This window comes from Pipistrellus kuhlii, unplaced genomic scaffold (genome assembly GCF_014108245.1).
Source record: "Pipistrellus kuhlii isolate mPipKuh1 unplaced genomic scaffold, mPipKuh1.p scaffold_m20_p_11, whole genome shotgun sequence".
NCBI classification, from domain to species: domain Eukaryota; kingdom Metazoa; phylum Chordata; class Mammalia; order Chiroptera; family Vespertilionidae; genus Pipistrellus; species Pipistrellus kuhlii.
In genome coordinates, this window is record NW_023425416.1 from 47,664,007 (window position 1) to 47,676,301 (window position 12,295).

At 43.2% G+C, this 12,295-nt stretch overlaps 1 protein-coding gene across 1 annotated transcript; it reads right to left on the bottom strand.

Moving 5' to 3' along the window:
* Nucleotides 1–4,698: 4,698 nt before the first annotated feature.
* On the bottom strand, nucleotides 4,699–10,872 carry LOC118715559 (zinc finger protein with KRAB and SCAN domains 7-like). Its single transcript, XM_036432031.2, has 2 exons — nucleotides 10,597–10,872; nucleotides 4,699–6,236 (listed from the first exon to the last, which is right to left on the bottom strand). The coding sequence occupies exons 1-2, from the start codon at nucleotides 10,640–10,642 to the stop codon at nucleotides 4,795–4,797; spliced, it is 1,488 nt and encodes a 495-aa protein (XP_036287924.2). The 5' UTR covers nucleotides 10,643–10,872; the 3' UTR covers nucleotides 4,699–4,794.
* Nucleotides 10,873–12,295: the final 1,423 nt, after the last annotated feature.

The following is a 12,295-nucleotide window of genomic DNA, read 5'->3' on the forward strand; positions in this document are numbered from 1 at the left end:
TTCTTAAAGACAACAGGCTCCAAATGGAGTTGCTGATGCTAAGCCCAGTGTCATCAAACTTACAGTCCTGGGTCTCCCCAAAAGGAAATCGTAAATCAATCAGGAATTCCCTGTCAGCATTAGTTAGGTAATCAGCTCAATAAATACCTGCCGTCCCTCTGCTATGGGAAAGGAAGCTTGCAATAACCACTCCACCTTTCTGCCTAGTGTAATTTCCTCGGTTCTGCTCCCTTCTGCCTATAGAATCCTTTGCCTCATATGTTTCAGAGCTCCTATCTGCTAGACTGGAAGCTGTCCAATTTATAAATCACAAATTTTTAAATTTAAATATTTTTGTTTTAAGTATACTTTTATTGATATCAGAAACATCCATGATGAGAATCATTGATTGGCTGCCCCCTGCATGCCCCCTACTGGGGATCGAGCCTGCAACCCAGGCTTGTGCCCTGACCAGGAATCCAATCAGCAACCTCCTGGTTCCCAGGTGGATGCTCAACCACCAACCCATGCCCGCCGGGCTAAAATTTAGATCTTACTCTAACAGTTAGAAAGGTCAGAGACAATACCTTCTAGGGGTGTCGAACTCAATCAGAGAAGGGGCCAAAATCTAAAATCCAGCCTAAATCGCGGGCCGAATGGTTTACTGAACAGTCATAAACTGTCATTGTGATGGAAACGCAGCGGAGTGCAGTGATGACAGCGTGGTGCGGGCCACATTGCGAGGCCTGGCGGGACGGATTTGGCCCGAGGGCCTTGTGTTTGGCTTAGGCCAAGGAGGTTCGGTATTTCTGTGAGGTTAGAGATTTTGAGTTTAAGAACACCCTTTGTTCTTGCCTGTTGATTGGGGGTGATAAGGAGCAGGGATGATTACAAGAACTTTGTAAGGTTTTAATTAAAGCTCAGATGAATGGGGAAACCAGTAGATGAGGTTTGCCGGGAAGCTTGGAAGAACCAAGCGGCCATATTTAATTTCCCATAGCCCTAATTTACCACCATTTTGCCTGTTGATTTCTCTGATTCAGGAGATGACTGTGGCTGTGTTGTAAGGGCCCCAGGATGACAAAAGACAAAGCTGGACAATAAGGGATCATTTTTTCAAAAGCAGAAAGAACTTCATTTACATACGCCACAACCCTTACAGTTTCTGCTGCTGCTTCCTGTGCATGAGCATCAGCCGAGGCATTTTCCTGATGCTCAGTTTCAGTCCACTTGGTATGAGCCTCGATTCTGATGGCAGCAATTTCAGAAAGTAAGAGAATAGTAGCAAAAAGATCATTCACTTGCTATTTCTTTACCTACCGGAGTCCCAGAGAATATGAGGACATATCACACTTCTCATAATCATCCTGTACCAGGCATGTTTTTATAGACCTTATGTCCTTTGCTGACTTGAGAGATGCTGGACTGAAGGTACCAATTCTGGTTTTAATCTTTACATGTCCAAATTGAGTATTCATGCCATTCTCCAAGTACCAGATTTCTCACTAAAATACACAGTGTAGCCAAGACTGGTTTGGCTCAATGGATAGAGCGTTGGCTTGGGGACTGAAGGGTCCCGGGTTCGATTCCGGTCAAGGGCATGTACCTTGGTTGCGGGCATATCCCCAGTAGGGGGTGTGCAAGAGGCAGCTGATCGATGACTCTCTCTCATCGATGTTTCTAACTCTCTATCTCTCTCCCTTCCTCTCTGTACAAAATCAATAAAATATATATTTTTTAAAAATAAAAAAATAAAAAAAATACACAGTGTATTTCTGCTAGTAGTACATGATGGCTTCCATGTGTCACTAACACTGTGTGCTGTTAAAAGAAGAACTGAGGCTCTAACTGGTGTGGCTCAGTGGATAGAGCATCTGCCTGTGGACTGAAGGGTCCCAGGTTCGATTCCAGTCAAGGGCATGTACCTTGGTTGTGGGCACATCCCCAGTAGGGGGTGTGCAAGAGGCAGCTGATCAATGTTTCTCTCACATCAATGTTTCTAACTCTCTACCCCTCTCTCTTCCTCTCTATAAAAAATCAATAAAAAAATATTTTTTAAAAAAGAACAACCGAGGCACATTTAATTTTTTGAGTTTATATGTTTAATTGAGCAAAGTCAGGTGGTGCCAAACTGAAATTGGTTAGGAGCACTCCATCAACAGAAGCTAGGTTTCTATAGAGGTGAGGAAGCAAGGCAAATTATTTGATTGGCTATAGCTTAAGTAGATTGCATGATTTTTTATTGATTTCAGAGAGGAAAGGAGAGGGAGAGAGAGAGAGAAACATCCATGATGAGAATAGATTCTGCTGCTGCTGCCTGTGCATGAAAATCAGCACCTTCCCTGTACATCCCCCACTGGGGGTCGAGTTAGCAACCCCAACATGTGCCCTGGCCGGGAATCAAACTGTGACCTCCTGGTTCATAGGTGGACGCTTAACCCCTGAGCCATGTCACCTGAGCATGGTTACATTATTTGGGAAAGCTCAGCTGGCTGTTCTGATTGATTGTTTTTATTAACCTGGAGGCATTCACAGGAATTAACTTTAGCTTAAACTTTCAATTTGCTTAGGTAAGCCACCAAAGTATCAGCAGCACCTCAGTCTAATGGCTTCTGTTATTACTTTAACAATTCTCCCCTTTATGTTATCTTCTCACACATCAGAGAGTGACCAAAAACTCGATATTGGTATCACTCTTAGTTACCATCACGTTTAAGCTATTCTTACCTGATTGTGAAACTCATTAAACTAGAAGCTTTTATTATTTTTTTATAAAGGAAGAGGAAGAGTGAGAGAAACTTCAATAATGAGAGAGATTGATTGTAAATGACTATAAGACTTTCAAAAATGGACATGTTTAAAACTGAGTTCATTTATAAGAAAGTTTCATTTATTTTGTGGCATACAATAATTTAACAACGAGACAATGACAATATTGACAAATTTATAAGAACTTCAATGATAAGATTACCTATATTAGTAACATTTACCCATACACATATAACCTAAATCTTATTATCATTTTTTAGACAATGCTTCCCATGTAATTTAACATCCCAAATAAGCTAGTTTCACATTTCTCTTTTTTTAAAGCCCCCAATATTCTTTGTAACCTTATCTGAGATACCTCCCCCACAAAATCACACTTAATTCATATTTTACTGAGCTCGACTCTCTTCCCTTTCACCTCCATTGTCTTCGAGACCTAAATCAGAGCTCACAAAAACCTCTTCCCTCTAGGCCACATACCTAACATTGTACCTCTAACTTCCTTCTCCTCCTCTGTCACACTATCAATCCTACTTTCCTGCTAAGAGGAAAGGAGTCCCACAGTACTGGGGCCCTGCCCCAAGGAAGAAAAAAATTGTTCAAGGTTATGTCTTGTTTTTGACTATAGAAGGAAAGAATATTCTCTGAAAAGATTTCCTGTTTCTTTTACCCTTGGGAATGAAAGATGGTCCAGAAGATAACAATCATTAAGAAAACACTTCTCAGCTAGAAATTAGATGGCAGTTGCAAAAGATGGAACTAGTTGATAAGAAAATCAGATTCCTTTAAACTCTCTTATCTGCAACAAACTAAAACACTTTGAATTACAAGCTTTCAAGAATGCTTCTATTTGGGATTTAGAATCATTGCCAAAGCCAGGAAAGTTAGGTCTCCCTGCAGTAAGTTTTGAAGCAGTTTTTAACATGTTTATTTAGGCATCAGGTGGAGCCAGGTAGGTCAGAACTGGAGTCAGTGTGCAGGAAAAAGTATACATGGGTAGACTCCTAGGTATACATACACACACACACACACACACACACACACACGGCACACTCCAGTAGAAATCCATTAGCCCTTTGAGGCTGAGATAGCAGTAGTAAGACTCTCAGGAGTTCTAAGCATGTCCTCAAAATTCCGGCTCAAATGAATTTTTATGAAGTTAAAAAACAGAGGGGCACATGTAGAACACATAAATGAGCTTTTTGTACGTGATATCCTATAAAATTTTGGTCCAGTGCTGGGAGGAAAGCCCACTTTAAAAATGGTGCAATTAGAGAGTTGAGATTTAAAAAATTATTTTTTTTAACAAGCGATGAATTTTAAAAAGGCTACAGCAAAGAACAAAGAGAGGGGCATTTGCATCTTATTTTAATCATGTCAAGTTCAAATAAACTCATAAAAATTAGAAATAGAGAAAGGAGTGAATCAGTCTTGGAAAATGACTTTATGTAAACTGGGAAATTAAAGTAGAATAGAATAAGGAAGATTTAACCTCTGTCCCTGAAAAGTACACAACTTGATTACAGGATGAATGTCAAAAAAAAAATGACATCCACTTTTAAACAGAAAATAAAAACCCTGCAAGTACAGTAAATGTGTGGTCTGTACTTCCCCAAAAGTGCCTCCAACTGTTCCTCCAACTCTCCACCTTCATGACCTAGCAGACAGCATTTAGGGAATGGTCCACTTTCATTAGTGGTTTCAAGAAAGGATCAGGAGCTGAAACCGGTTTGGCTCAATGGATAGAGCATCGGCCTGCGGACTGAAGGGTCCCGGGTTCAATTCTGGTCAAGGGCATCTACCTTAGTTGCAGGCACATCCCCAGTGTGTGTGGGGGGGAGGGTATAGCTGATCAATGTTTCTCCCTCATTGACGTTTCTAGCTCTCTATCCCTCTTCCTTCCTCTCTCTAAGAAAATACATATATATATATATATATATATATATTTTTTTTTTTTTTTTTTTTTTAAAGAAAGGTTCAGGATAATCACCCTTCTTTTACAGAAAGCTTAATTCAATGTTCCTTGCTATCTTGGAAACTTACACCTTAGGAAACTGAGCCAGACCTGAGCTTCTTTCTAGTATGAGTTCCCTGGTGGTGATTAAAAGTGGAACGCTGACTGAAGGCTTTTCCACACTCAATACATTCATAGGGTTTCTCACCAGTGTGAACTCTCTGGTGCACAGTGAGCTGTGAGCTGTCACTAAAGGCTTTCCCACAATCATCGCATTTATAGGGTTTCTCCCCAGTATGGGTTCTTTGATGTACCATAAGGCTAGAATTATGACTGAAGATCTTCCCACATTTATTACATTCAAAAGGTTTCTCCCCAGTGTGAATTCTCTGATGTATAATGAGGTATGAATTTTGATTGAAAGTTTTTCCACACTCATTGCATTTATAGGACTTTTTACCTGTGTGAAGTCTCTGATGTCGAATAAGACATTTACTCAGGCTGAATGCCTTACCACACTCATTACATGCAAAAGGTTTTTCTCCAGTGTGAATTCGTTCATGGTCAGCAAGGTGAGAGTTCTGATTAAAGCCTTTCCCACACTCCTTGCATTTGTATGGTTTTTCTCCAGTGTGGAGTCGCTGATGTCGAATCAGACTTTTATTCCTGGTGAAGGCCTTCTCACACTCATTGCACTCATAAGGCTTCTCCCCAGTGTGAATTCTCTGGTGGTCAATAAGATCTCTATTAGAGCAGAAAGCTTTCCCACACTCGTTACATTTGAAGGGTTTCTTACCAGTGTGAAGTACCTGATGTCGGAGAAGATTTTTATTCCGAGTAAAGGTTGCTCCACATTCATTGCATTCGTAAGGCTTCTCCCCCGTATGGGTTCTCTGGTGGTCATAGAGTTTGTAACTCTCGTTGAAAGCTTTTCCACATTCATTACATTTATACGGTTTCTCCCCATCATGGAGTCTCTGGTGTTGAATGAGATGGGAGCTGTGTCGATAGGTCTTTCCACACTTGCTGCATTCATAGGGCTTTTCCCCCGTGTGGGTTCTGAGATGAACCATGAGCTGAGACGTCTGCCTAAAGGCCTTGCCACACTCATTACATACAAAGGGCTTCTCTCCAGTGTGGATTCTCTGATGGCCAATGAGGTGTGAACTCCAATTGAAAGCTTTGCCACATTCATCACATTGATATAATTTCTGTGCCTTCAGAGCCTGATTTTCTGTAGGACTACAAGACAGATGCTTATGTTCCCCAAGATCCTTATACTCATCACATCCATCTTCTGTAGATTTGTTTTTATCCTCACATGTTCTTTCTAAGAAATCACTTTCTAGTCTGCTCCCTTCCTCCTCTGAGGGTTGTGCTTCTAGCTTTATTAAAGCATCTTCACAGGCATTTCCAGCTTCTGGTCCCCCAGGAGCCATCCCATGCAGGCCTCCTGATGTCCCATCAGATGACTCTGTTCCTTTGGAAATTTCCTGCCTTGGAGGCAACTTTGAATTTTCCATACGAGTCTCACCTAATCCCAAAAGAAAGAAGAAAGCTTTCACTCATTTCTCATTTTATTGAGGAAACAGAATCATCAGGAGTCTATGAATCTGAAAAAGTCTTCACATATGAGCAAGGAATGAGGTAACACATTGAGAACAAGAGAGAAAAATCAGAAATACCTCACATTTTTTCTTCATGAAAAGACAAAGAAGGAGGAGAAGTTCAGTGGAGGAGGATAATGAAGAGCCATGAGGACAGAGAGGTGTTGAGTCAGCACAGTTAAGTGAGCAGAGCAATTAAAAGGTAAGAGATCAGACCTAAAGCAAGTATGATCTTCCAGAGGTCACTCAGATGCTATATATCCTTGGGAAATAAAATCTAAAGATCTTTTCCAACCATGACATTATATGATTCTATGACTCAGCAAAGATGTTGGGGAGAGAAAATGAGGGCAAATACATCCAATGAAATATGAGAAATAGTGCGGGCAAACAGGAGCATTGAAGGGAGGTTTACATTATGAGGGTATGTTTAGAAAAAGAATCACAAAGAAGCGATTCTGGTATGACAGGATAATGACAAGACTTTGAAAAGCCATGGGTTCAGAAATGCTGGGGCAAAGGTCTGAAGGGGAGAGCACTGCTCTAGGAGTGGGAAGCCTGTAGACCCGGGAGCATGGGACTGGCAAGAGCTAATGCTGCATGTGTATAAAAATTAAGAAAGTCTGGCCAGGGTGGCTCAGTGGTTGAGTATTGACCTATGAACCAAGACGTCAGGGTTCGATTCCCGGTCAGGGCACAGGCCCGGGTTGTGGGCTCAGTCCTCAGTGGGGAGTGTGCAGGAAGCAGCCGATCAATGATTCTCTCTCATCACTGATGTTTCTATTGCTCTCCCTCCCTCTCACCTCCTCGTTCTCTAAAGCCAATAAAAACATTTTAAAATAAAAAAAGAAAGGAAGAAAGAAGCTCAAACCTACTTCCCCAAACTTGACCATTCTTTCTCTAATAAACAGAACCAGAGTCCTTGGGGGGAAGTGGTTGATTCCAGACCTCAGTAGAGAAGATACAAATTGAGTAGTTTGTGATGCCAGAAAATCAGGCAGACAGAGAAAAGGATGGAGACACCTCAGGGGAGAAACAGGCAACCTGAAAGGGCTCTCAATGGCCAAAGTGGGGACAGATTAAAAAACAAAATGAGCCGGGACCGGTTCGGCTCAGTGGTAGAGCGTCCGTCTGCGGACTGAAAGGTCCCAGGTTTGATTCCGGTCAAGGGCATGTACATTGGTTGCGGGTACATCCCCAGTAGGGGGTGTGCAAGAGGCAGCTGGTTGATGTTTCTCTCTCATCGACGTTCTAGCTCTCTATCTCTCTCCCTTCCTCTCTGAACAAAATCAATAAAATACATATATCTTTTTTAAAATGAACAACTGCACTGCAGTATAAGCTAAAGAAAAAATTACACATCTAATGTCACACAATGATATAACTTCATTGAACAAATAAACAAAAGGGGATGAAGGCACAACCCTGCCTCACAAAGAATTCCAGTTAATAAATGTAGAAGGAATTAACAGAAATCAGGGTCACCATTAAACCATTAGAGAAATCATCACCGCAGGCAAGATCCACCAAAGAATGCTAATTGACTGGTGAAAGGCAGGAACAAAGAGGATATTTCTATGCAAAGTCTCAAAGTACCTTCACCGAGGCTTGGCCAGTGTTCTCAGTGGTTAGAGCACCAGCCTGCGCACAAAAGGTTGCACCTGGGCTGCAGGTCTTATCCCCATCCGGGGCCAATAGGGCAGGTGAGGGAGGTGGCCAGTGGATATGTGTCTCTCTCACGTCAATGTTTCTCTCCCCACCCCCCACCTCCCTTCCTTCCACTTTCTCTAAAAGTCAATGGGAAAAAATATCCTTGGGTGAGAATTAACAACAACAAATATAAATTATATATATTATATATAATAAATGGGTAATAAGCTAATTAGACCAAATGTCATTCTGGATGTCACTCTGTACATCCTTCCTGATGAAGCCAGAGCTGGAGGGAAGCCAGCCCAGGTCCTGGGTGCCTGCGGGCGGCCAGGGGAGGGAAGGAGCCGGGGTCCCAGGTGCCAGAGGAAAGCTGGTGCCCGCAGCCACGGGAAGGAAGTATGAAGGAAAGCCTACTCTTGCACAAATTTTTGTGCATCAGGCCTCGTGTGTGTGTGTGTGTGTGTGTGTGTGTGTGTATTTTTCCCCCCCTCAAAATACTAATTACAAAGGGAAAGATACTATCTTTACAGACGTAAAACCTGGCAGACACCCCAGGGTTAGATTAATATCACCAGTAATAAGACACATCAACATCATTCTCAAAACAGGAGAAAACGTATAACAAAAGCAAACTGATGTCATTCTAAAAGTAGAAATACGAGCCCTAGCTGGTTTTGCTCAGTGGATAGAGAGTCGGCCTGTGAACTGAACGGTTCCAGGTTCGATTCCGGTCAAGGGCACATGCCTGGGTTGTGGGCTCGATCCACAGTGAGAGCCTTGCAGGAGGCAACTGATCCACAGCTCTCTGTCATCATGGATGTTTCAATCTCTATCTCCCTTTTTTCCTCACTGAAATCAATTAAAAAAATATATATATTTTTTTAAAGTACAAATACGAAATACTTCAAAATATTGATGTCAGAAAAAAACAAGGAATAACTGAGAGACTTCCGAGGACCCTCCAGTTTGAAGAAGTAGACATGACAACTACGTAAGGGAGTCTAGACTGCATCCTGGAACACAAAGGGTCAATAGCCAGAACCTATTAAAGTAATCCGTTTCATTAATCATACTGCACCACCGTGAATTTCTTAATTTTGATGGTTGTAGTATGGTTATGCAGAGTATTAACTGAAGGCAAACTGGGTAAAGAAGATAAGGGAACTCTGCATAGTTCTGCAACCTTCTGTAAGTCTCCAATTACTCAAAATTTAAAGGTTTCAAACTGAAGAAGTTTGAGTTGTTACTGTTTTTTTCTGATTTATATCTTAAATACAGGGTGGGACAAAAGTAGGTGTATACTTGTATGTAAAATAATGTAATAATAATACAAGAATAAACTGTTTCCCCAATTTAAGTTTAAAAATTACAGTTCAGTAATGACTGAATCTGTTCAAAATGTTCATAAAAGTTTTGTTGCATGGTAAGAAGAAGGAGAAAGAAAAGGAGGAGGAGAAGGAGGAGGAGGAGGAGGAGGAGGAGAAGTTATTTCTCCTACAACTGTAAATCTACTTTTGCCTCACCCTGAATTTAGCATTAACTCAGCAATCATGGACGTTAAATTCTGACCATTCTTATTCTGATTGAGATTCATCTTTCATTAATTTAACAAAATGTAATGAGCAAGTACTATGTATCAGGCACTAAAGTCGCAGCCGTGAATACAGCATTTAAGCCTCATGCACTGTGTACTACGGGAAAATAAATAGCAAACAAAATGTGTTCTTTTAATGATTCTTGGAAACGTGTTTTAGCGGCATCATAATGCTCCCACCAAAATTAACCAGCGTATGAACAAACGCATTCCACAAATGGAAGATATTATAACTTTCCTCTAAGCCAGTGTTTTTCAACCTTTTTTGGGCAAAGGCACACTTGTTTCATGAAAAAAATCACGAGGCACACCACCATTAGAAAAATGTTAAAAAATTTAACTCTGTGCCTATATTGACTATATATAAAGTAATTCTCTTGAATAGGAATCAAATAAACACAAAGAAAGTATTTTATAATTACTTTATTATGAAATATTAAGTAAACAAAATAGTGAAAAATTATAAAATTCTTGTCTTGTCTGCACCTACGGCACACCAGGCAACATCTCGTGCCGCGGAACAGCGGTTGAAAAACGCTGCTCTAAGCAACAGTAAGAATGTACATAATGACAATGAACTACACACTTTTAAAATGGTGAAAACAGTGTTTATGTGTCATTTGGTAAATGCCATGTATATTTCATCACAGCATTGTTTTTTACAGAATCCGTTTGTGTGTTTTTTAAAATATATTTTATTGATTTTGTACAGAGAGGAAGGGAGAGAGATAGAGAGCTAGAAATATCGATGAGAGAGTCATCGACCAGCTGCCTCTTGCACACCCCCCACCGGGGGTATGCCCGCAACCAAGACCGGAATCGAACCCGGGACCTTTCAGTCCCCAAGCCGACGCTCTATCCATTCATTGAGCCAAACCGGTCTCGGCTATAGAATCCGTTTTTAAAAGCAATTAGTATGCTCTCATTTCGTGATATATGTATATGGATTTGCATAATAACGCGTACAATGTTAAATACCAGGAAGCCTCCGGACCAGAGCACTGACAGATCGCAGTCACTTTTACTTTCCTGCCACTCACCCGCGTCCCCTGGTCGTCGGTAACGGGCACGCTTTGTCTGCACCATCGGGAGAGGAGAGAGAGCTCGGGAGCCCTTCCTCCAGGAGACAGAACCCTGTCTCCTCCGGGCACCCCGGGGCCAGCGCTCAGATCCGCCCTCCGCGCTGCGGGCACCGGACCCGGGACCAGCCGCCCAGCCGCCGCCGCCGCCGCCGCCGCCGCCGCCGCCCCCGCAGGTCGGGCAAGCGCCCCGCCGGCCCTCCCGCCGCCCCGCCGCTCAGCAGCCCCCGATGCAGCGCCGGCTCCGCTGCGGGATCCGATCACGCACGCGTCACGGTGCAGACCTGGGCGGCCTCTCTAGGAACCTGGGAGGGCCAGCGTCTCAGCTTCTCCCTGGTTCTAGTGGAGGGCTGGGCTGCCACTGCCTAAGGCTTAGATCCAGTGTTTCCCAAACTTTTGACACATGGGTACCCCTTCTATAATTTTCGTCACGCTGAGTACCCCTCGTGCTCATGAGAAAGTAGAATTAGGCGCAGCTAAGCACGGTGCGGTGCATATCCCCACCAAACCCCCGTGCAACGTGTACCCCCACCAAACTCTTCCCGTACCCCCGGGGGGACGCGAACCACACTTTGGGAGACACTGGTCTAAACCATCAGGGGCTCATCTCCAACTCCCCCCACCTCCCCCGCAACACGCCTGCCCCCCACTCTCCCATGCCCATTTGGGCCCCACAGCTCTATCACCCAGGGCCAATGCACCCAGAAACGGTGCCCCTGGGAACCGCTCAGTCATATTAGCGGTAGGAAACTGTTCACATCCTGCTTCTGCCTCCTAGATACTAGGCTGGACAACTGCATCCAGATTATGTTGCCCCCACTTTTTAGCCGTTCCGTGGCCACCAGAATTTGGGTGCTGTTTTAGGAAAGATTAGCCACATCTATGGGCCAAAATACCTCAGTCTTTGAGTCCGTTTCCTCATTAGTGAGGTGGAAATGCCTGTTGTTCATTGAGACTTAGAGTAGGTGAAAATGCCCTGAGCATCACATATAGCAGTGATTTTTCAACCTTTTTCATTTTATTACTAAAATTATGCGGCACACCAATATATGTGTGTGTGTGTGTGTGTGTGTGTGTGTGTATTTTTTATTTTATTTTATTTTATTTTATTTTTATTTTATTTTTTTCCAATCCGACAAAAATTGGTATGATTCATTCACACTGGACGGCTGTTGGCTATCATTGTATTAGCTGCTGTTATTTCACTATTTGACAATCTAAGGAAAAAGAGGTAGTGTCCCTGGCTAAATATTCAAGTATTGCATGTTTTAAAAATTCTTGGGGCACATCAGTTGAAAATTGCTGACCTACAGTATGATAATAACTGGCTGAAGGCTCAGGATATGCGAGGCGGTTCGCCCTGTAGTCTGTGTGTTACCCGTTTCAGTGCTCACACCGTGCTCTGCATTTTCTAGGCTGTTGGGTATCAGGACTCAGGTTGGGTATCTCTCCAGGGCCACCCGGAGGGGAAGGGACAGGGCTAGGGTGCGTCTGGTCCCCGTGAGCTAGAATGGGCTGAGAGCCGCACACGCAGCCCCGCGCCGCTCCCCCGGCGGAGGCGGGCTCGGCTGAGGAGCGAGATGCCACGGCAACCAAGCGGCAGCCTCTCTCCCGGCTGCAGGGCGCGTGCGAGCCCACCTTCCGGGCCGAGACTTCCGGG